Raw genomic sequence first — 24,030 nt, forward strand, 5'->3', positions numbered from 1 at the left:
CTCAGGATATTTGAATATTATGTCCCAAAGGTGTTCCGTCTTCCCCCACCCTACTACACCATAAAAAAACTCTCGTTTCATTTTGCGTTTTAAATAAATTCTTATATTGGTCGTTAATAAGTTTACACGTAATGTTGAATATTATTGTGTTTGTTAAACTAGCACGTTTATGCGAAAACTATTTTTTGCAATAACAGCAAAAAGTGCGGCGTTGCGGTTATTTCATTCGTAAATAACAAAGGTCTTGAGGTTAGAACCTAAAACAATTTGCCTAACCCTAAGGTACTGAAGCGAAACTAATGGGCTGCATTGATGCATATTGCAGTTTTGAAGTTTGGTATACCATAACTTAGGTACAAATCATATTTGAACTAAGACGGAGTATTGCCTATAGTTAAGTCATTTAGATAACGGATTAAAACAATATTGATTTTTCCTTTTAGTTATTTTGTGTGTGTCTTTATTAGATTTATTTAATAAATAGAAATCTATGGTTAAAAGCGGGAGTTTTTGGTTTATTAAACGATTAACATAAGTTTGGTAATTGATCAAGCAAGAAATTCAAAAGCATTGTATTCTAGCCGCTTTTTGCACATAAGCTGTAAAATTTCGCTGGTATGCCTACTTTCGTTTAAAAATTTCAAGTCTTCGATTTGTATTTTGCAATGTAGTAGCATCGAGTATAGGAATTGGTTTGTTTTGGTTATGATGCAAGCGATCTAACAAAGCCGCGTAGCAGGCGAACAGTTGCTTTTGTTAAAAAGCAACGGCAGTGATATTGGAATATTGTTGTTTGTTTAAATTCGCGGGTACGGCATTAAATTTGTATATCCACAATTATGTTAACGCATAAGCAGCGCCTGGCTCTTCGGTGTTAATTTTCGACATTTCAACTGAATCACTTTGGTTTGCCCCACTGAAGTGAGCTTGGATTTCCTCACTGCTGTTTTCCTTCGTGTCTGGGATCAGCAGCAAATGGTAGATGAGAAACACGACGGCGAAAAATACCCAGATCATCAACATATAAGCTCCTAGTCCAATCTGTTTAAAAATGCATGAGTATGAATCTTTTAAGAAGGAGATTTCTCTAGAAATTTTTATTTTTGATCATTTATCACACTCAATTGAATTTTCCATAAAAAAAAAACAGGACCGAATTTGAGATCAAGAATGGAGATGATCTCACAACTGTGATTTTTTCTGTTATGTGGTAGCAAATCGCCATATAGGCAAACAAGGTGAAAGTTAATATAGTAGGTTGGGGAAAGATGGGACACCTTCAGCACATAATATCTATACATCCTGACCGTGTTTTAACCAATTAACAACGGTCTATGGGAGTCCTGTGGATACGGTTTTATAATTCTTTGAATATTCTTTGTTTACTACCAAATTGGACGAGAAAATTAAATGAACAGGTGTCCCATCTTCTCCCACCCTACTATACAGTTCGTCAGTTTTAGAACATCCACCTGCAAATAGGGTGGTATGAAGCTGCTAAACCATGCAAGAGTCCACAGAAGCATAGACCCGTATCCATACACAGTTGCTCGAGTCGGTTCAACAGTCAGTTTACCAACCAAAGCAAAGACAGCTAAGTTACTTCCACCAGACCACCTGGAAATTAAAGCAGAGTGTGCCGAGTTTTACGTATTGAAACAAATATACCTAGTTTACAATGTAAATGTCCTGCCCAAGGACGCACACGCCATAAGGCATAATGGTATAGCAGCATCAAGCCTTCAATCGATATATACTCCGGCGTAGAAGCATGCGCGCTAACCGCTTTGCCAGAGCGCCAAACTTTTTAGTTGTTTAATTTAATCAAGATGGAGCATAATTTATTCAAACTAAAAATCATACCAAACTTTCTTATACTTACGCGCACATGTAAATAGCGACTGCAACGATCGCTACGTAAGGCATTGCCGACGGTGCCAGGTGAGCAGTGGCTTGACTTATAGTGAACAACACCATCGCAAAGATAAGGATGCCGTTACATGCAATGTTTACCTTGTATCCTCCGAAACGATCGACGATTTTTGACTGAAACACCAAAAAAAGCTTGTTATGACGTAAGTTTTTGATTTTTGCTGTCTCACCCCGAATACGGAAGCAATGAATGACAAGGCGAAAACACCGATGGTGGCGAACGTCACATTATCAGGGGCGATGCCTGCTTGTAGAAAGATTTGGTCCGAATAGATCAGAATATGGTTTATTCCAACTAAAACTAGATTGCCGTAAACAACCAGAACGGCGAAGAACTGTTTCCTGCAATACAATGTATATAAAGCAGATAATAATTAATATGCATGCAGAACTAGAGCAGTTAGGATTACTTATGAATAGAATTTTCGGAATAACACGTCAAGAAACTCAAGTGCGTAAGTAAAAACACAGAAATGATATACCGAGTTTTCAGAGCTTTGTTCGGGCTAAAATCGAGCAGCCATATTACTTTTCATGCTGTGCTTTTAAATGCCACTGGTATAGTAGTTCATTCGTATACGGTATACACTATACAGGCGGTGACGTACAGACAAGTTTACCTGTATCCTTTGTTCGTCAACATTTCCTTGATGCCGACTTGTTCAACGTTTTTCATTTCACTTTTCATTCTCGCAACTTCTTCCAGTATATTATTCTGTGGAGTGGAAAACATGAAGTCAAGAGATCAGCTTGGTTGGTTGTATTGTTGTAATGACCTTCGTTCCGGTTCGTATCTGTTGGAGAACTTCAACCGCTTCGTCCTGTCTCTTCATTCGGATTAAATAAAACGGCGACTCCGGCAACCAAATGCTTGTGATGAGGTAAACAACAGCAGATATACCGATCACTGAAACACCGACGGGCCAAAGCGTTGCTGTGCCTAAAAGCTGTAAGCATTTTGTTAACGAAGAACATCGGTAACATTTGTGGCTAATTTACCCGCGGATGTCCCATTACGGCGCCTAACAATAGACCAAGAAGATTAAAAGCACCCACGACACTTTGCCAGAAAGCAGACTTCGCTGGTGCGCTTAGTTCTGCAACTATCAGCGACGACAAATCTGTTAAGAAATATAATTAGATAGAGCCTTGAGGAAAAAGCAACTTGTAATGCAATTTATACTAGGTGGCGCCGTGACATAGTGGTTAGCGCGCCTGCCTGTAACCCAGAGGCTTTGGGTTCAAGGCTCGTCGTTGCTACCATTGTGGGCGTATGTGTCCTTGGGCAAGACACTTACCCGTCTTACTCCAACCCAGTGGTCACTTATAGGTTGTCTAAATTGTAAGCCATACATAAGAACTTAAAAAATCACCCACCAAATTACGTTTGTGATAACTCGTAAGCTGGCACGAGGTGTATATGGAAGAGAACACCTGTGTTATAACGACTACCATTGCCCGCGACGCGAGGATAAAGTAAGTTACATTTATTAAATTTATTGACAGCTTTATACACTTACTGTACGAGACGCCTGCACCTATACCGGTAAGGAAACGACCGATAATTAGAACTTCGTAGGATCCTGTGAGTCCAGTTATCAGCGCCATTACCAGAATCGATAGCAGGCTAACCACGTGACCCATCTGCATGACTCGCTTCGGGGAAAACCAGCCCAAGAGAAACTTGGTCGCCAACCCGCCGAACATTGCTCCAACAAATAGAAACGAGTTAACAATAGCCATTATGGAAGTGGAGACTGAAGACGGCATCGGGACACCATAACGACTCTATGTAACAGAGACGCAGTGGTTAGTACGGAGGCCCCTTAACAGAACGATACCGGGTTCAAGGCTCGGTGCTGCAACTATTGTAAGCGTAAATTACCCTTTTTGCATGGTAAAAAGTTAATGCGAATAACGATCCGCATTCTTTACTCGCATAATGCGAGTAACAACCAACCATTTACAGCAGATGACACGCTTATGACGTTATGCGTGTTAACTTTGTTTTTGTGAGTAAATATGCGAGTACTTACGCGCATAAAAGTGACCATGAAAAAAGGGTATATGTGTATTTGGGTAAGGGCTTTACCCAGTAGTCACGATTGGGTTTGCCAAAATGGCAGCTATAAACAAAAATCATGTCAATAATACAGAATAACATCTGTTTTATTCGGCAAAACAAAAGAAAAAAAAGGCATTTTTATTTTTTTGTTTAATTTTTCATGAAACCAATACTTAATTCTGTAACCTTAAATCAATATATCTACTTACCACGTGTGTTTGATTGAACAACCGTACCATAACCGGCGCCACCGGATTTAAAAACGTTACTTGGTATGCGCTGATCATTACCAGCATCCCTGCGTTCAGGAACAGAGCGATCGCCCCGAACCTCGAGTTTTCCTGCGTTTAGATAGAAACATTTAAAATTCTGTCAAAATTTTGATTCTTAATCTTTTTATCTGGACGTGACTGAAAAAACACCCACAAAGTTACATACGTGGTAACTTGTAAGCGGGAACGGGGTGTATGAAGCAGAACACCCGTGTTATAACGACTCTTGTTGCCCGCCATGCTAGGATAAATAAATTCCATTCATTCAACACTCAGCACATACAGTGATTTCGCTGTACTTGTTGTAAGTCACCACTGAAGTGCTGTAATTCAATGTTTTTATCGACGCTCTTTATTTGCTGCCTAAAAGAGAATGAAACTTGTCCCATCTTACCCCACCCTACTAAGTAGCCCATGTTGGGGGTGAAGTACAAGATCAAGCGTGACGACCCCACAACGCTAGGTCGACAACTCGGTTTATTCGACAAACAACAACCAACGCTATCGCATTACAGAAAACAGTGAGAACAGCCAAGTAGGAAGAACTCGTTTGTCTTCTCATACAGCGGCTGGGGTGGCTTATATGGCGAGAAACTTATGCGTGAATACAAAGTCGGGAAGAGTTTTTACACCTAAGCAAAGTTTTAGCATTGATATAATTATTAGGCAGTAGTCTGCCAGCATTTTGATACAAATATTGGTATATTATGTGCATTTTGAATCGCTATATATAGCCCTATAATAACAGGATTATATTATAGTAGGGTGGGGGAAGATGGAAAACATTTTCATTTCTATTTTATCGTCCCATTTGGTAGTCAACAAAGAACATTCAAAGAATTAGAAAACCGTATCTTTACGACTCCTATGGATCGTTGTTGAATGTTTAAAACAAGGTCAGGATATTTGGATATTATGTGCTAAAGGTGTCCCATCTTCCCCCGTCCTACTGTATATAGAATCCTTGTTATGCGCCACAGGAAACGCGCAAAGCACAAGGTTGCTGTTATTTTTACGAAAGTAAACTGTTTACTATACAAGCTTTATGTATTAAGTAAAACTTGAATAAATCTGTGCTCAATCCACAGTCAACCCCTGCAAATATTGATAAGCCCAGGTTCTGCTATAGAGAAACTAACAAAAACTAGCTTTCTAATATAATACACAAACCAAATATTAGTGCAATATAGTAGGGTGGGAAAGATGGGACACCTTTTCATTCTATTTTCTCGTCCCATTTTGTTAAGAACATGTACAGTAGGATCATCACGACGAATTATAAAACCGTATCCTCACGACTCCCATAGACCGTTGTTAATTGTTAAAAACACGATCAGGACATTTTGATATTATGTGCTAAAGGTGTCCCATCTTCCCCACCCTGCTATATAACAAACACAACCATGACTTGAAAAAAATCCACGAATCTGACCCTCATTTGATTTATATAGTTGTTGTTGGTTACGTTATGGTAACACCAGATTAATACTAAACATAACTATGCTACGAAACTTTAAATATTGTCATACCCACTTACCGGCTCAGCCATGGTTACTTTCTATGTAACTGCGGATGCGTTGTTTTCTCTCTCCTGTATTATGCAAAAACTTTCTTCTGAAAATACCTTTTGCAATATCAAAGAAAAAAGATATCGAGTTTTTTTCGTTAGTTTAAGGTCGCGGTGCATTAGGATAATATGTGCGAAAAGTGTTCCATCTTACCCCACATCATCATATATTGCACTCGATATCGGATGAAGACAATTCTACTAACATCCATTAAAAGGTGGTGTTTATAAAACCGATATAACGTATAAATATGTAATGAAAATTATAATCACACCAGTGTTGGGAATATCTATAATTTCAGGACTTATTACTGCACTACTTATACAGCAAGTATATGCGGGTATTGTGTATGTTTGTCCACGTTCTGCTCGCCCAAACATTGCAAACTTAGGAAACCTATCTCTTACATAATTTACAAATATGTGGTTTTGCAGAGAGAAAGAGAGTTGCACAAGTCAGCTATTCCAAAGTGACTTGCGGAATCTATAGATAAAATAGAGTGGAAGACGGGACAGCTTTTGCACATAAAAATAATTAATTTTCTGACGGTTTTTCATATAGTTTTGAAGTTAAAAAGCGCGTCTGAATATCCTGATATCGTGTTTTCAAATATCCTGATCGTGTTTTAAACAATTAACAACAGTCTATTATGCTTGAATAACAGACTGACGATGTCATTTAGGCGATATAGTGTAGGCTATATATATCTTCTATTATATAATTAGTTGGACTTGATTTTTGTCTGTTATACATTTTCATAGCACTGATCCTCACTGTATTTCTTTAACAAGAATCGTTCAACTCTATATGAGCACCAGATCAGATTCGCGTAATTTTATTTCGGTATTACTCGTTTAATGTGTTAAAAGCATCAATTGCAGTGATTCGAGCACTTGTTCGATTAAAACATTTCAAGTCTTTCATTTGTAATACTTTGGTTTGCCCCATTGAAGTAAGCTTGGATTTCCTCACTGCTGTTTTCCTTCGTGTCTGGGATCAGCAGCAAATGGTAGATGAGAAACACGACGGCGAAAAATACCCAGATCATCAACATATAAGCTCCTAGTCCAATCTGTAATTATTAATCAAAGGGTAAAAAAAACTGTATTCAAATATTACATTCATGTGGTAACAACGGTCTATGGGAGTTGTAAACGTAGGGATACGGTTTTATATATTTCTTTGAAAGTTCTTTGTTTACTACCAAACGGAATAAAAACGTGTCCCATCTTTCCCCACCCAACTATACCTTCTTAAGTTGCCCCGCCACGCGAAGATAAATAAACTAATTTCATTCAATGCGTTATAGATAATATTGCCAACTATATTTGTGCAACAACAACTTTACCCAAAGATTGAGAACCGAATAAACGAATTCGAGATCAAGAATGGAGAAATTACAGCACAACTGTAATTAAACATCATGTGGTAGCAAATCGAGCTAAACGTTAACACAGTTCAGAAGGTTTATAAAAACTGAGCCCAAAAACCTGCAAATAGGGTGGTATGAAGCTGCTAAACCATGCGAGAGTCCACAGAAGCATAGACCCGTATCCATACACAGTTGCTCGAGTCGGTTCAACAGTCAGTTTACCAACCAAAGCGAAGACAGCTAAGTTACTTCCACCAGACCACCTGGAAATTAAAGCAGAGTGTGCAGAATTCGGGAAAAAAAAATCTAAAGAAATTGAAACTTTTGAAATACACCGTTCTTTGGTAAATTAAATTGAAATATTCAATAAAAATTCATTCATTCACCTTTTTTAATGTCGCTATATAGTATTGTGGGGAAGGACCGCTTTACCGCATAATAACTAAATATATCCTGATCGTGTTTTAAACCATTACCAACGGTCTATGGGAGTCGTGAAGATACGGTTTTATAATTCTTTGAATGTTCTTCGTTTACTACCAAATGTACGAAAAAAGTGAATGAAAGAGTGTCCCATATTCCCCCACCCTATTATATTAAACAGCATGGCGCACGCTGTACTTACGCGCACATGTAAATAGCGACTGCAACGATCGCTACGTAAGGCATTGCCGACGGTGCCAGGTGAGCAGTGGCTTGACTTATAGTGAACAACACCATCGCAAAGATAAGGATGCCGTTACATGCAATGTTTACCTTGTATCCTCCGAAACGATCGACGATTTTGGACTGGAACGCAAAAACAAACTCGTTATGACGTAAGTTGTTAGGATTTTTGCTGACTCACCCCGAATACGGAAGCAATGAATGACAAGGCGAAAACACCGATGGTGGCGAACGTCACATTATTAGCGGCGATGCCTGCTTGTAGAAAGATTTGGTCCGAATAAATAACGATATTATTGATCCCAACTAAAACTAGATTGCCGTAAACAACAAGGACTGCGAAGAACTGTTTCCTGCAATGCAATAAAGCAGTTTATTTAACGATTTGAATTTGAATGCAATTACATTAGTACCACGTTTTGCCCAAGCAATTCGCATACAAAGTTATCTTATGTTAGAATGGAGAAGACGCGACACCTTCCTCGCTTATCCTAATCGTGTTTAAACAATTAACAACGGTCTATGGGAGTCGTGGGGATACGGTTTTATAATTCTTTGATTGTTCTTGTTTACCACCATACGGGGAAATCATATAGTAGAGTTTCCCACCTTCCCCCACCCTAGCAGACTCCAAGAGTTATGGAAAGAACTTTCGAAAATATTGTTTAGTCCATTTGGTCGCAACTTTTCCCCGAAAGGTTAAACCATTCACCGAGAACTGCGTTTCGGCTGAATTCAAGCATTGTTATTTTATGTTACATGTGTAAGTTCACACACCTGTATCCTTTGTTCGTCAACATTTCCTTGATGCCGACTTGTTCAACGTTTTTCATTTCACTTTTCATTCTCGCAATTTCTTCCAATATATCACCCTGTAAAGTGGAAAAATGAAGTCAAGAGATCAGCTAGGTTGGTTGTATTGTTGTAATGACCTTCGTTCCGGTTCGTATCTGTTGGAGAACTTCAACCGCTTCGTCCTGTCTCTTCATTCGGATTAAATAAAACGGCGACTCCGGCAGCCAAATGCTTGCGACGAGGTAAATAACAGCGGGGACGCCGGCAAGTGAAATACCGACGGGCCAAAGCGTTGCTGTGCCGAAGACCTGAAACGGTTTTGATGGCATAACATAACTTGATTGCTATTTATCTCTTCAAAAACAATAGCGAAGTTCATGTTATTTAATATAGAGAACGAACAGAAAGAAATCAACAGCAAAATTAACGACTGTTGTTAAAACACGCTGGATAAAAAGTGTGGGAAAAGGTGTTAATTAAAAAGCGTGGTTGTTGCACCCAAATGACAAAGAACATTTGTTCAACTTAGAGCTAATTTACCCGCGGATGTCCGATAACGGCGCCTAGTAACAGCCCGAAAATATCACAAGAACCGACGGTGCTTTGCCAAAAACCCGACTTCGCTGGTGCACTTGTTTCTGCAACCATCAGCGACGGCAAGTCTGTTGAAATACAATGGAAGAATGAAAGATACAAGAACTCCCATCTCAAGACAAAGTTGTTATAGAGAGATTGTCATGTAGTAATGTACTTACTGTATGAGATGCCCACACTTAAACCAGCGAGGAAACGACCAATAATTAAAACTTCGTAGGATCCTGTGAGTCCAGTTATCAGCGCCATTACCAGAATCGATAGCAGGCTAACCACGTGACCCATCTGCATGACCCGCTTCGGGGAAAACCAGCCCAACAGAAACTTGGTCGCCAACCCACCAATAAATGCTCCGACAAATATGAACGAATTGACGATGGCCATTATTGATATGGAAACTGAAGGCGGCATTGGGACACCGTAGCGGCTCTGGTAAAAAAGTAAAATCATGGACGGAGAAAACTTGTACCTTAACCAGGGGATACCGACTGCGCATGCGCAGTAACGTTGTGGCGCATGCGCAATAAGTCCAAATTTGCTTTTTGTGTTATATTTGTCATTTATTAAATCTACCCACCACATGTGTTTGATTGAACAAACTGACCATAACCGGCGCCAACGGGTTTAAAATAGTTATTTGGTATCCAGTGATCATGACCAGCATCCCTGCGTTCATGAACAAAGCGATCGCCCCGAACCTCGAGTTCTCCTGCGTTTAAATTGAAACGTTTATACTTTAAATTTGGGTTTCTATATAAAGGAAACGATAACCCGCTTCCTGATAGAGTATGAGCCATTCGATCGCTTGTATGCGCCACGACATATGTTTCAGCTACGTGAGGATGAATAGTTTAAATTTAGTCACTCATTACTAACCCGCTTTCAAAACCTTAGTAGGATGTGAAAGATGAGACACCTTTAGCACTTAATATCCGAATATCCTGATCCTGATCGTGTTTTAAACAATTACAACGTTTTGTGAAAGTCGTCAGGATACGGTTTTATAATTCTTTGAATGTTTTTTGTTTACTATCAAATGGGACGATAAAATGGAATAAAACGGTGTCCCATTCTCCCCCACCTTAACCTAACTAAAGTTCTAGTTCATTTTATGCTTACTCACCGGTTCGGCCATTTAGCCTGGCTGGTACAACCTCTTGCTTTATTTCACTGATTGACTTTCGTTTTTACCAAATGCTTGTTGCAGCTGATTCGCAGAAAAACAGTAACTAGCCATGTTGCAACGTCGAAGATAGTGAAAGGAAGTTACAATTTTGAAGGCACCAGCCGTAACCTGACACGAGGTACCGAACCGTATAGCTTGTATGCAAGCTTGCATAACACAGGTTAAACTCATTTGCTCTACATTAGTTGTTGAATGTGACGTATATCTTCGCATGGCCGCAAAACGACAGTCGTTATAACATGGGTGTTCATACACCTACCAGCTTACGGGTTACCATGTATGTTACTTTGAAGGTGATTACTTTTTGGGTAAAATCCGTGAAGACGCGCCAAGGGTGATATATGTTCGCGAATTTACGTTTTAAACAATGGTACTATGTATTGGGTAAACCGTGGGTAAACGAATAATGAAGATTAAAGATCGATGTCTTCTGTTTTTAAACTGGGAGAGGTTGTTTTATACGTGTATTTGTCTAAAAATGAATAGTTTACCTTTTACTTGCGGAAACCGATCTTTCAACCGACCCCTTTGACATTTGTGGTTCCATTTACGCAGACAGACCGTTGTTATTGCACTAATTGCAACATAAAAGCTGCAAGGTTTTGGGTTATGCTGAGGCAGGCGCGCTAACGCTAACCGTAGTGCCGCGACGATAGCCACACCTTGATTTAGTGCCAAAAATTCTTTTGTACCACCACCAACAAAATCTATTTGTACGTGTTTAATTAATTTCCTTGTGCCCGCTATGGTCCCAAAAACTTGTGTTTTTTGAGTTTTCGACACCGTTTAATGTTGTATAATGTATCTATGTTCTTACCGGTTAACTGAAAACTTCTTAGCTGGGGATTCCCCGATATTTGTGTTCGGTGAAATTTAAATTTCCGAAAGGCAATTTGGAATTAAAAAGACAGTTTGTTGTTGTGAATATTAAAAATGGACCGTAGTATTTGGGATTGCCTGGAAAAGCAAAGCGAGGGTGGGATGCTGTTGACTTCTTGTGGAGCAGAGCTGCAGGAATTAATGAGACAAATCGATATAATGGTAGATGGACGATTGGTTTAATAGTTGCTTGAAAATTAATTCACAAAATGTATTTTTTTCGCTCGACTTGTGTCAATGGGCATAGAGTTTTTTACAGCAGAACCATTTGATGTGAAGTACATTTCAATATAAACAAGAATTTAGTGTTGTTGTTGTTTAGAAATTTACTTTCTTTTCTAATATAATATGGGTAAGATCGCGCAGCGTGGCATGCCATGGGTCCTGGAATTTAGGCCAAGATTGGCCCATTACCCCAACCCCACCCCAATTTTTTTTTAATTTACTTGCTTTGCATGTTATTGTTAAATATTGTTTATTATTCTGAGCAAAGAGGTTTAACATTCACAGCTGAATTACTTGTGTCAAATACGTTATACAGGCTAACCTATTGGCTTACTATAAAGGTAATGGCATCATAGTGAAGAATCCCCGGTACATAGCAGAATAGGCTGGTGGAAAGTGTTAAAGGTTGATGGTTAGGGGTTGATAAACTTGATGGTTAGGGGGTTAGTGGTTATAGGGGCTTAGTAGTTGGGGGTTAGAGGTTAGCAAATAAGATGGGGAGCATTCTTTACTAGTGCTAAAGTAAATATCAATTTTTTTGTTTTTTATACATGTTTTATACAGGTTCGAAATAAGAAAATAGAATGGGAATCAGAGCTTGTTGCTTCCCAGGATTGCTTGGCTATCAGGGAGCAAGAACTATCACATGCGAGGTAGGGGGATAGTTACTGGTGGATTGCCATTCGTTTTTAACCCTGCTGTCACTGCTTTTTTGATTTCACATTTAACCAGCATAATTGAATAGTTGTGAACTTTGATGTGAGAAAGTTACAAGCCGTAGCCCGTAACCCATTCGAAAATGGTTGTGAAATGGTGAGGTGTTAAAACTGGTTTGTAACGTTAGATAATTACTGGACCAAAAGCACACGTTTGAAATAAAAACAAATGATTTGTAACATTAGGTCGTTGTTGGATCAGAAACACCAAGAAGTTGGCGTCCTTAAACACCAGTTGGAAAGTTATGAAACGGGGCAGAAAAGTGTGGCATCACAATACGAGATCCAACTTGATAACTTGAAAGGCCAACTCAAGAATTTAAAGGTTAATTAAGTTTTGGGTTAACAATCTTTATATTTAATGCAAAAGGCTATACCAGTTTTTTAAAGTATTTAGAAAATGCTTTTTGAAGGAACCATAATTCCCAAAAATAAAGATCAAGACTGATTAAAACCCTTAAATTTTAAAATTACCCGTCTGGTAAAAAGATTTTAGCTGAAAATACTTTTTTAGGAATCTCACGAGAAAATGATTCGTCACCGATCAAAAAAGAACCAAAGTTCCGCTGAAAAAGAGAAAGAGTTGACACTGGAAGTCGAACGAATGAACGCAGAGTTAAAAGAAAAAAGATCCGTTATTGTGGAGCATGAGAAACAAACCAGTGAATGGGATATTAGGTTTATAACTTATAACCCGTATAATTCTTTACCCTGTTAGTCAGAGACGGATACAATGGGGGTTGACGGGTCCAAGCCCCTCTTTAAATCTTAATTAAATATTTCAAAAATAAAATTAAATATTTTTTTATTTTTTCATTTTAGCAGTTTAAACATTTTTTTCCCATTTTAGCGATTTAAACCATTTATCTTAAAATAAATCTAGATAAATAAATGAATGAATGTAACTTGTTTATCCTCGCGTGGCGGAGAAACGACAGTCGCTATAACAAGGGTATTCTGTTTCATACACCTCGTTTTTATTTTTTGAGTTACCTTGTATGTAACTTTGTGGGTGATATTCCAAACAGAAAAAGGGCGTTGCAACACCAGATTGAATGCTTGGAGAAACAGAAGCGATCGATCGCCGTCAATTACGAGCGCGTACAACAACAATTATCCGTGTCACAAACCAGGCTGAAGAAAAGCAACAGAATGGTTGAAGAGGTGAATCGTGGGAGATTTATAAATATTTTATTGATATCTTAGTTTAAACATTTTAAAGTTATATCAGTTTTTTATTAAAAATTAACTTTCTGTGAGATTTATAAATTTATATATTGATTATATATTGACAAAGTTCTTTGTTAATAAATTTTGTATAAAATTTAAAATTTCATTTCAAATTAATTAGAAATTAAATAATTTTGTGAGATTATAAATTATATTATTATTAACTGATATTCGGTTTAACCAAATTAAAGATGTTTCAATTAAAGGTTTTTCAATAAAAGTAATTTTATGCCAGAATATAAGTTTACCATGCCCTGGGCTCTGACTGCATAATATATGTTTTTTTTTAAATTCAATTCTAAAAAAATTAAATTACAATTCTAACAAAAAAATACCCAATAAAAACTAATCTTAAAATAGCATTTAAAAAAAAATTAACTTCAAAAATATTTAAATTATTCGAAAGGTGGAAAGAACGAGCCAATCTCTGCTCCGTAAACTAGAAGAAGAACTGAGCAACGACAAGGAGTTGATTCAACAACAGGAGCGGTTGATAGGGGAGTTACAATCTAAGACACGGGAGCTAAACTCCGCTCGGCACGCGGCCACGGGGGAAAAGTATCGCTACCAGGAGGAGGCCGATAAAGCTAATTGCAAGGTAGGGCTGGCTTTGTTCCGTATTATGATTTTGGACAAAAAATCTGGGGTGACATAAAAATTCAGTTACAATGTTAAAATTCAGTTACAATTTTAGTTGTTAGTAGATGGAACCTTTTGTGGTTGGTTAATGTGGTGATTGCAATATACTTTGGCTATGCTTGTTTGTATAGACACCTAACAGCAGGGTAAAATCTGGGGTGACATTGTTAAAATACAGTTACACTCAAAGTTGTCAAGCATAAGAAACCTCATTGATAAAACAATCCCACACAAAGTTACGTACGAGGTTACTTGTAAGTGGGCACACCGTATATAAAACAGAACACCCGTGTTATAATGACTGTCGTTGCCCTGCCATGTGAGGATAAATAAGTTACATATGTGGTAACTCGTAAGTGGGCACACCGTATATAAAACAGAACACCCGTGTTATAACGACTGTCGTTGCCACGTGAGGATGAATAAGTTACTTTCATTCATTCACACCCACAGTTACGAGTTCTCGAAGAAGAAGTGACAAAGTTACAATCTGCTCTCTCTGCTCGCGAATCAGCATTACGTGGATCTGAACACGAGATAGCAGAGTTGAAAAATAAAAACCTTGAACTGATAACGAGCATCCACACCAAGGATAAACTAGTAGAAGCCATGCAGGTCGGTTGGGTGGCTTTTATTGTTGTTTTGTGTCTTGTACAAAGTTAATGTGAACACTGGTTAATTTTGTTATGAATTCTTTTATGTAATGTTGTTTTAAACTATTGGTTATTGTAGATATATTGTATCTAAAATTGCCCCAAAATTTGTTTTAAATTTGTCCAAAAAATGAAGGTTTAAAATTGTCTAAATCTTTTTTCTTTTTCTTTTTGTTTCTTTTTTTAATTATTTTAAACTTTTTCCTTTAAATTATCCGAAAAAAAATTTGTCCAAAAAATGAAGGTTTAAAATTGTCTAAATCTTTTTTCTTTTTCTTTTTGTTTCTTTTTTTAATTATTTTAAACTTTTTCTCTTAAATTATCCGAAAAAAATTTTTAAATTTGATTGACAGGTTCGCTCCCCTGTGAAGAGGAAGGAAGATGATCTTCAACAAACGGTTTTGCTCCTCGAGGCTTCCATGGAAACAATGCGCGAGACGGAGAAACATCTTCGGGAGGAAGTTAAGGTCCTTGAATCTCGGCTTATTGATGCGAGAAATGAAACAGCGAGCTTGAACGATGTTTTGAAGAGGAATGATTCTGCTAAGGTAGTTTCTTATGGGTTAAGATGGTTCTTTGTATTTAAATACAGTTGTATGTGTAGTATGCCTTGCAACAGTACTTTAATATAAGTAAAAACAAGAAATATTAAATACAGTTGTAACTAATGTTTTGGGGAGTAATAATTGTGCTTAGGTCAGGGATTTATATTTTATTATGCCTTCTTTATATAATGTTGCTGCTGGGCGTATTATACCTGTGTTTTGGCTCTCATAGCATTAGTTATAATAATTATAATAGTTTTTTATGTTTAAAAGTTTTGTTAGTCGTTCAATTTAATATGATATTTTAAAATTGGCAGTTGTATTTAATGTTTGTATATTTTTCTCTGCCCCCCCCCCCCCCCCCGCTGTAGAAAGTGTAGAAAGTTAGCTAAAGTAAGTTAGTCCAACACTCTACCTGTGCAGTTTATGTTTTGTCTCACATCCTTACACCAACATTACCAAAGGTGAATTCAATAAACGAAGAAATACGAATCCTCCAACTTAAGCTGGAGGAGATGGAACAATCGCATTCAGCTCAACTATGCGGAATGAAGGTATGGAAAGTTATAACATAGACATCATGGTAATGTTATTATTTTTTTTATTTTTTTTTATTCTATGTGGGTGAGGTCCCGCGGCGTGGCACGCTATGGGCCCTAGGATTTAGGCCATAATTGACCCATTACCCCAACATCCGGGGTGCTACTGCATGGACCTTCCCAGTTTAAGGAGCCTGGCGCTTTCCCGAAGGTAGGCGACAAGGCTTTAATGGTGATGGATGGGAGATCTTCCCTTGACAGCTCGGTCAAGTTTAGATGCTCCCGTCTTGCGTTCGCATATGCTGGACATATGCCAACATAATGAAAGGATGTCTCATCTTCCTCGCCACAGACAGGGCAGATGGGACTCTCACTTTTTTTAAGTTTATGCAGATGACTGGCAAACATGCCATGCCCTGTTATCACTTGAAGAATGGAACGTAACGTTAATGTTATTATTACTTGATTGCTTAAAATTATCTGTTTGTTCATGTGAGGGGCAACAGCAGTCATTTACAGGATATTCCTAATCACATACTTAATGCAACATACAGACATATGGACCCTTCTTATTCTAAATCTAAAATATTTCAAAACTATTATAACAGTGCCAGTGACTTTCCGAATACCCTGTACTTTAATGTTTAAAGTACCAAGTATTTTATTAAAATCGGATTTTATTTTAATTTTTCTGTCAAAGGCTGAAGTGACGAACCTTACGACTCATCTCCACGGTCGTGACGCAAATATTACGCGGTTGAGCGAACACTGCTCCGAGATGGAGCGGCAATTAAAGGAGGAAAGCAGGAGGAGGGATAAGTTAGATTGTGAGCTTCAAACGGCGGCCAAACATCTGGAACATCTTCGTGAACAGCGAAGAAGAGCTTCATTATCGGATAACAACAGAGATACGCCAGATAAGTATGTGATATATGAGTGAATGTATCTTATATACCTTTGTGTGGTGGGCATCGACAGTCGTTATAACAAAAAATATAAACAATTTTAGTGTAAAATTTTTTTTTTAATTTAAATATAACTTTTTTTTTACTTTCAGATCTTTATCAGAGGCAGAGGGTCAGCTGAGTGATTTAAGACTAAATTATGGAAAAGCTGTTTCAAAGCTTGAGGAAGAAAATAAACAACTGAAAGGACAGGTTTGGACTCTGCTTGTGGTAAAAAGTGTTGGAAACAGTTTCGGTTAAAAATCGTGGCTGTTGTACACCTTTTTGTACATTCGTTAAATCTGTGTTTAGCTTATTAAAGTATTATTGTTTAGGTTGATGGTCTAAGGCACCAACTTTGCAACAAAGATTTTGTCGACAACGAACATCAAAGTTCACACAAGCAACAAACACAGGATGTTATTAATGAAATGAAGTCAAGAGAAGAAATGAGGTGATGTTATAACTTAAATGGCTTTTATGAACTTTTTTTTGAGAACACTCGTTTAGCTGTAAACCGCTTTATTAACTTGTCAACTAATAAAACCTAAAAGTTAGATACATGGTAACTTGAACATCTAAGCAGGCACGGGGTGTATAAAACGGAACACCCGTGTTATAATGCCTGTCGTTTTCGGGCTATGCGAGGATAAATAAGTTGTACGTGGTAACTCGTAAGCGTACATGAGGTGTGTGAAACAGAACATTAATGTTATAACGACTGTCATTGCCACAACATGCGTGAATAAGTAAGATACATTCATGGTACCACAAAAACGGATAAGTTGTAGGAAACAGAACACCCTCGCTCAAATATTGTTCATGTGTTACAGAGTAAGCGAGGTATGTCGAGCTTACGAGCATCGGATCGCTTCACTCGAGTCCAAGATACGAGAGATGGAAAGTTTCCCTGATCCTCCTGCATCCAACAGTGTCGTGCTCCGATCAGATGATGTAGATAGCGGGACGATGACCCCATCTTCATCTAACAGCGGAAGCAACAAAGATGTCCGTACTCCGACCCCGACGAAGAACTTCCTCCTCTCGATTGGGATCGATCCATCCTCCGTAAACAGCTCCCTTGTGTCCTCCACCATGGCTAGCATGGGTGAGAAGCAACTTCACGCTCTTCTCGGGATCACGGATGAAGGATTTGAGGACACAGGGGTGTCTACAGTGGAAGAGTTCACCGCGGAAGATGAGAAAAGAGTCGCAGAGCTGGAATCGAGGATTGAAAAACACATCGGGGATATGACAAAAGCCATGGATGCTGCCATGAAGAAATATTTTAAGTGACAAAATATGTTTCTACTTTGAGGTATGTAGAAGTGAAATTGTATTGGGTTCTTCTGATTTATTTGATCTGATAAAGCAATACCATAATTTTCTACAGGTTTTAAGTGTACTGATATTAATAATGTTAATAATACATCTAGCACGTAACACATAGCCTCTCCCATGGAGCATAGAATATGAATGGAGTCGAAAATAATGAAAGTAAAAAGGAAATAACACAAATTATAAAACACTATAGACAAAAAAATATTGCAACCAAGCTTTTAAGTGGCATGTATGGTCTACATGATCGGTAGGCGCACTGAAATGTCTATATTTGGACCGATTGGTAAAAAAATATATTTTTGCCACTGCAGAAAGCCAACTATTACATCTAAATAATTTTCTAATTTTGTTAAACCTTTGTCTAAGTAATGGGCCAGATCTGGCCTAAATCTCAGGTCCTCACCATACAGTATATACATTTGTCTAACTCATTAAAAAAAACAGGTTTATCTAGCTTTGTTTAACTTTACTTAAAGATTGAAAAGCTGGACACCGTGAAAGGATTACGATCTGTGTCTTGTGCCTTGCTCTTTATCCACAAATATCAACTTCATAATCTTCCAAGAAGTTTGTTGGAAACTTTTTGGTGAACTTACCATATATTGCTGCTCGCTTGTTCTTGCTTATATTGTATTTTGTGTTCCATATACTTGTAGTTTATGTTTAATAAATCATATAGATTTTGTATCAGTGCAGGAATTTTACGTTTAAAAGTATTTAAAAGTGCAGAAATAACTTTTACAAGCGCAAAGCTTAATTGCTGTGCAAATGAAACATTGTGTTCAAAAAGGTAAGAATTCTGTTAAACCTGTTGAGTGTACAATAAGCTTGCAGTTACTTGCAAACTTTAAAAAGTACATCATATACATTTTACCAAGCGCAAAGCTGTATCATTGTGCAAATGAAGCATTGAATTTAATGGTAAGCCTTACGTTAAACCTTATAAATGTACAATCTAACTAAAATTTTTTTAGGTTTTCAACAAAGTTTCAACACAAGGGTTTTCGACGGATGCGTAGCAAGGCGTCCTTGGTTGGGTTCAGAGCTCCCAGGCCGACTCTCCCCTTATCCATTTTAATCTCTTGCGAATCAATCAGTTTAATATCGTAGTACAACAACATGTTGACAACCAGTTGCTTGAGTTCTAAGACGGCCCAGTATCTTCCAGGGCATTTACTGTAATAGAATATATGTCTTGTTAGCTCAAACAGGTTACTAATATTGAATTGTTTATAATTTCAAGCCATAATGATAAACATATGCAGTGTAGATGGACGCATGTAACTTATTTATCCTCGCTTAGCCGGAAAACGACAGTCGTTATAACACGGGTGTTCTGTTTCATACACCTGCTCGGTTACGAGTTATACCGTATGTTACCTATTTATCCTCGCTTGGCCGGAAAACGACAATCGGTTTAAGAAGTGTCGTTGGAGCAATTGACGTTGAATGTTTTGCCAAAAGACATACACGTCCACAATGGTAGCGGCACCAAGGCTCGAACTCATAACCTCTAGGCTATACATACCATCCACTGTGCCCATAAACAATGATATAGTAGGTTGGGGAAGATGGGACACCTTTTCATTCTATTTGCTCGCCCAATTTGGTAGTAAACAAAGAAAATGCAAAGACGTATAAAGCGTATTCTCACGACTCCCCTAGACCGTTGTTAAATGTTTAAAAGACGATCAGGATATTTGGATATTATGTGCTAAAGGCGTCCCATCTTCCCCCACCCTACTATATCTCACCTTGAACCATCACCAAACGGTTGGAAGGCATATTTCACGAGTTTTCCGTCTTTATAGAAATTTGTTTTCAAACTCCCGTCTTCGTTAAGAAACCGATCGTACTTGAAAACCTCTGGCTCTTCGAATATTTCTGGGTCCATCTGGTTAACTTGCGTCCATACTAATACCATGTCGTTCTCACGGATCGTATAAGTTTGACCGTAGTCTGGTATCTCAAGGCGGTATTCTGCCGCAGCTTTACGAAGCATACCCCCGGATATTGAAAGCCGCAAGGATTCGTTGATAGCGCTTTCTGTGTTTGAAATAAATTGAAAAATAATAATCTCTAAATACTGATTATTTTTCTTTATGGCTGGCACTTTAGACAACCAATTAGTGACCACTGGATTGCAATTGCAGGTAAGTGTCTTGCCCGAGGACACATACGCCCGCAGTGGTAGCAGCGTCGTGGACTTCATTCCCAATATATAAAAAAAAACATACTTTATAATTTTAAAAAACTCAAAAATAATAACCTAAAGTCGTCATTGTTTCCATTTCTTCTTTTGTAAAGCAGACAAAGTTATTGCCCGGGTTTTTACTTCGTTCTTGTAAAACCTTTTCCATTTCATATTTGACTGCGGCGAGGGCTTCGGAATTCTTAAACAGGTAATACAGGATCCAGAAACTCGAGGGGTTTGTGTTAACCTGCGAAACACAACGTGTCAGTGTAAATTCCTTCCCAAAGCAGTCATTTCTTAACCCACTGATTATAGACTTTATAAAGAGTGACTGTTAAATAACTAAAGGTAAAGAGATCGAAGCACGATGCTGCTTTTGGTAATTTATCCAATTCTACACTAATATATCAGTTATAGGTCAATCACGTCAATTAAGCGTGTAATGTTTAATTAAAAACTCAATGCGTATATGAAGTATACGCCACTGTACAAATACTAAACAAAAGGACCAACTCTGGCTCGAATCTCAAGTACAAAGAATGCTCGCTGTAGAATCGTTCATAAAACCATGCAGCCTTGTTTGCATATAAATATTACATTTCGGATAGTTTATAATTTTGTTTACCTCGCTTGCAACTAGAACGGGAAGCAAACGTTTCGGCAACAACTTATTTTCCCCATTCTGTTCATGCAATGTAACGATCTCATCAATTATCGGGAAGATTTTCTTTCTTTTAGTTACTTTACTTTTAGTTAACGAGTTCCACAAGTCTTGGCGATATTCTCTCGATCTCTATAAAGGAAATGTGTTATATTGTTGCTGTGTACAAGAATATACAGAAGTAATTTATTCTTACGTGGCGAAGCAACAATATAATAGGGTGGGGAAGACGGGACACCTTTAGCTCATATTATCCGAATATCCGGATCGTGTTTTAAACAATTTAACCATGTTCTATGGGAGTCGTGAGAATACGCTTTATACGTCTTTTCATTTTCTTTGTTTACTACCAAATTGGGCGAGAAAATAAAATAAAAAGGTATCCCATCTTCCCCCGGTTTTATATTTATTTGATTTTTCTTTGTTTAATACAAAATATGAAGAGCAAATAGAAAATGATAAGGTGTTCCATTCTTATATATTTACTCTTATCAACGAAAGCGGCAGCCCTCTAAGTAGAGAAGGGAAAACTGTTAGAAAATTCAATAGCTGCCGTTGAACGTCGAGTGTGTCGCTTGCTTTTGGGTTTTCTCCGAATCTGTTTATAAAAAGCAGGGAGTTACAACAAAGTCGAAAACATTTGATGCGCTTATTACATACAGGCTCACAAAACTTGCAGAACCCATAACCCTTTGCACCAACGACAGAAGTCCGACTGTTTCCCATTTATCCCCAGCATCCCCCTGATTCCCGTCCAGAATCCACTTCTGTATATTTGTGTTCATTTGCTTGACCAACAAACCTAATGGCTTGCCCTGTTTAAAATGATCAGCTTACATATAGTAATGGACTTTCCTAGAAGTGAGGTCTTTTTTAAAGAAACTAGGGATTTAGGGAAGATTCGGCTTATTACCCCAACATTGTATATTCACATTCTAAGTAGGTGAGGTTCTGAAGTGAGACATGCCATGGGTCATGGGATTTAGGCCAGAGTTGGTTCATTACCCCAGCATATGTATGTTGTACATGCTACCAGTATGTCCATACAGACAAGTTACTACAACATAAACGTACCTGGAAATAATGGTGGGTCAGTTTCATCATTTCGTCATCGACAGCTGTCGGGTAATAATCAAATGCATGTTTAAGCACGGGTGGTAAGCAGTTCCGGAATCTCAAAACTTTCTTTTCTTTCACGATAATGTGTTGAACGAATGGGTCGGTGACAAACGTGAAGTATTGGCCGCCTGCAAATTAGGAATGAATTACATCGGCGCCGTGGCAAAGTGGTTGGAGCGCCTGACTCCATCCCGGAAGTCTCGTCGCTGCTACAATTTGTGGGCGTAAAGACAATTAACGGTAATTGCTCCAACCGAGTGATCATTATTATCAGCCATACATTTTCTATTATCAAGGGGCAAGACAATTTCAGTTGTTAAAACCGGTGTTATGTTCCATACCTTTATGTAGAAACTTAAATGAAATGATTGCCTATCTATATCGTCGCATGGCAAGATATAATGTCAGTTGTTATAACACAGATGTTTTGTTTCATACACCTCCTGCCCACTTTCAATTTACATTTCATATAATTTTGTGGGGGCGGATTGAATGCAACTTATTATCCTCGCATGGCGTGTCAACGGCTGCGCTATAACACGGATGTTTTGTTTCATACACTCATGCCGGCTTACAAGATACCATCACGTATGCAATGGCCGCAAAACAATAAGTAACATCTTCCTTACTAATTTAAATACCAATACTAAACACCTTACCCATAAACAACGTAAACACGCTTCCGTACTTTTTCTCACATTCCTTCAAGAACTTAACTGGGTCTTTATAAAACGGTAGTGAACTGCCTGCGATAAATGGGGCAAACAGAAGCATTAGCGAAATAGGCATTGCGGTGTACATATAGTACTGTGGGAAAAGACGGTTACGCTAGGACATGTTATCCCATATTTCCCAATCCTGTTTTAACTGCAAACCTGACCATGCGATTATATGATTTTTTGAATATACTCTGTTTATACTACCAAGTGGAACGATAAGAGAGAATTGAAACATGTTCCATATTACCCCAACCTTTTATAACCGAATCCTCACGACTCCCTTATAGACCGTTGTAATTGTTTAAAACACGATCAGGAAATTTGGATAATATGTGCCAAAGTTGTCCCGTTTTACCCCACCCACTATAAATTAATTGCCCTACCCAGCCATGGAATTGAGTAAGGTACAATGTTTGGTTCTCCATCCCGCTGCTGTCGTTTCCTTGAATTCCATAAGAAATAAGTTGCAAGAATTAGAACGAAAAACGCCAATATAACAGAAAGCATTGCCAACTATTTCACATGCGTTTAGTTAATTTTTTTATAACTGACAGGCTTTGAGTTTTAAATTTTACTTGCTGACTGCATGGTATTTATTTCTTATTTACTGGTATGCAATAATACGCTAGAACATACACGAAATTGCTAAAACTTCTAAATGAAAAAGCAATCAGCGCTTTATTTTCTCTTGAATTGTACAGTCAAAGTTGCGTAGTAAATAATTGTTCCGCTTTCTCAGAAGAATGTACGCAGAGGTAACGTTTCGTATGCTTCTTATATTGATTCGTGACTATTTTTGTCATGTGTGATTTGACACAACGAATCTGCTACGTAATATAATCAGTCATAACAATACAGTCGGGTCGATCATATTACGACAGCTTCAAAACAAGTTATTCAAACCTTGTAGAGATTCGTGTTACATTTCTTGTTGTTGATTCGGCGTGCCCTGTCAGCAACAATCTGTTTGGAACTTCGTTTTTTGTCGCTACACACTATACACATAATATGCAACGTCCAGAATATAATGGACCATTTTTTACTCCTGAAAATGGTTGCTTTTTTACTAATTCTAATAGTTTAAAAAATTGACGCTGAAAACATTATTAAACATTTATGACTTTTAAAATAACATGTACAACCAATTTAACTCAATATATTGCCCTTAAATTAACT

At 37.9% G+C, this 24,030-nt stretch overlaps 4 protein-coding genes and 1 long non-coding RNA gene across 6 annotated transcripts; 2 read left to right on the forward strand and 3 right to left on the reverse strand.

Moving 5' to 3' along the window:
- Nucleotides 1-514: 514 nt before the first annotated feature.
- On the reverse strand, nucleotides 515-5,895 carry LOC149739284 (solute carrier family 2, facilitated glucose transporter member 5-like). The gene is made up of 10 exons (XM_089874022.1): nucleotides 5,807-5,895; nucleotides 4,207-4,338; nucleotides 3,453-3,720; nucleotides 2,932-3,053; nucleotides 2,709-2,879; nucleotides 2,553-2,647; nucleotides 2,103-2,274; nucleotides 1,883-2,046; nucleotides 1,473-1,617; nucleotides 515-1,041 (listed from the first exon to the last, which is right to left on the reverse strand). Exons 1-10 carry the CDS (start codon nucleotides 5,816-5,818, stop codon nucleotides 838-840), a joined length of 1,485 nt encoding a protein of 494 aa, XP_089730148.1. The 5' UTR covers nucleotides 5,819-5,895; the 3' UTR covers nucleotides 515-837.
- Nucleotides 5,896-5,898: 3 nt separating this feature from the next.
- Nucleotides 5,899-6,758, forward strand: LOC149739285 (uncharacterized). The gene is made up of 2 exons (XR_016384557.1): nucleotides 5,899-6,054; nucleotides 6,272-6,758. It is a non-coding gene; the product is annotated as an uncharacterized LOC149739285 (long non-coding RNA).
- On the reverse strand, nucleotides 6,739-10,534 carry LOC149739286 (solute carrier family 2, facilitated glucose transporter member 5-like). The gene is made up of 10 exons (XM_089874025.1): nucleotides 10,388-10,534; nucleotides 9,842-9,973; nucleotides 9,426-9,693; nucleotides 9,211-9,332; nucleotides 8,808-8,978; nucleotides 8,653-8,747; nucleotides 8,057-8,228; nucleotides 7,835-7,998; nucleotides 7,328-7,472; nucleotides 6,739-6,909 (listed from the first exon to the last, which is right to left on the reverse strand). The coding sequence occupies exons 1-10, from the start codon at nucleotides 10,397-10,399 to the stop codon at nucleotides 6,739-6,741; spliced, it is 1,452 nt and encodes a 483-aa protein (XP_089730151.1). The 5' UTR covers nucleotides 10,400-10,534.
- A 724-nt stretch (nucleotides 10,535-11,258) lies between these two features.
- LOC149739287 (centrosomal protein of 63 kDa-like) lies at nucleotides 11,259-18,851 on the forward strand. The gene is made up of 14 exons (XM_089874016.1): nucleotides 11,259-11,491; nucleotides 12,119-12,207; nucleotides 12,457-12,595; nucleotides 12,785-12,948; nucleotides 13,299-13,434; nucleotides 13,907-14,098; nucleotides 14,593-14,754; nucleotides 15,146-15,340; nucleotides 15,802-15,891; nucleotides 16,577-16,797; nucleotides 16,934-17,033; nucleotides 17,156-17,274; nucleotides 17,654-18,138; nucleotides 18,638-18,851. Exons 1-13 carry the CDS (start codon nucleotides 11,384-11,386, stop codon nucleotides 18,114-18,116), a joined length of 2,178 nt encoding a protein of 725 aa, XP_089730142.1. The 5' UTR covers nucleotides 11,259-11,383; the 3' UTR covers nucleotides 18,117-18,138; nucleotides 18,638-18,851.
- LOC149739288 (cytochrome P450 7B1-like) lies at nucleotides 18,774-23,639 on the reverse strand. 2 transcript variants are annotated; one of them, XM_089874024.1, is made up of 9 exons: nucleotides 23,238-23,639; nucleotides 22,795-22,877; nucleotides 22,091-22,263; nucleotides 21,677-21,831; nucleotides 21,503-21,614; nucleotides 20,981-21,148; nucleotides 20,431-20,602; nucleotides 19,916-20,207; nucleotides 18,774-19,337 (listed from the first exon to the last, which is right to left on the reverse strand). In XM_089874024.1, exons 1-9 carry the CDS (start codon nucleotides 23,306-23,308, stop codon nucleotides 19,151-19,153), a joined length of 1,413 nt encoding a protein of 470 aa, XP_089730150.1. In that variant the 5' UTR covers nucleotides 23,309-23,639; the 3' UTR covers nucleotides 18,774-19,150. The 2 variants fall into 2 exon arrangements, with proteins under 2 accessions (XP_089730150.1, XP_089730149.1); XM_089874023.1 differs by having other exon boundaries at nucleotides 22,795-22,881.
- Nucleotides 23,640-24,030: the final 391 nt, after the last annotated feature.

Source organism: Ciona robusta, chromosome 3 (assembly GCF_009617815.1).
Source record: "Ciona robusta chromosome 3, ASM961781v2".
In the NCBI taxonomy this organism is placed as follows: Eukaryota; Metazoa; Chordata; class Ascidiacea; order Phlebobranchia; family Cionidae; genus Ciona; species Ciona robusta.

Coding starts and splice junctions, on each gene's coding strand:
- LOC149739284 (XM_089874022.1), bottom strand. Junction 3,054..3,452: donor AGGTGCAGGCGTCTCGTACA/GTAAGTGTATAA, acceptor ATTTCTTAACAG/ATTTGTCGTCGCTGATAGTT. Junction 1,042..1,472: donor TCATACCACCCTATTTGCAG/GTGGATGTTCTA, acceptor ATTTTTAAACAG/ATTGGACTAGGAGCTTATAT.
- LOC149739286 (XM_089874025.1), bottom strand. Junction 7,999..8,056: donor TCATTGCTTCCGTATTCGGG/GTGAGTCAGCAA, acceptor TTTGCGTTCCAG/TCCAAAATCGTCGATCGTTT. Junction 6,910..7,327: donor TCATACCACCCTATTTGCAG/GTTTTTGGGCTC, acceptor TAATAATTACAG/ATTGGACTAGGAGCTTATAT.
- LOC149739287 (XM_089874016.1), top strand. CDS start 11,384: ATGGACCGTAGTATTTGGGATTGCCTGGAAAAGCAAAGCGAGGGTGGG. Junction 11,492..12,118: donor TGAGACAAATCGATATAATG/GTAGATGGACGA, acceptor TGTTTTATACAG/GTTCGAAATAAGAAAATAGA. Junction 15,892..16,576: donor CTCAACTATGCGGAATGAAG/GTATGGAAAGTT, acceptor TTTCTGTCAAAG/GCTGAAGTGACGAACCTTAC.
- LOC149739288 (XM_089874023.1), bottom strand. CDS start 23,361: ATGCTTTCTGTTATATTGGCGTTTTTCGTTCTAATTCTTGCAACTTAT. Junction 21,615..21,676: donor TCTGCAAGTTTTGTGAGCCT/GTATGTAATAAG, acceptor TTTTATAAACAG/ATTCGGAGAAAACCCAAAAG. Junction 20,208..20,430: donor GGAAACAATGACGACTTTAG/GTTATTATTTTT, acceptor TTTCAAACACAG/AAAGCGCTATCAACGAATCC.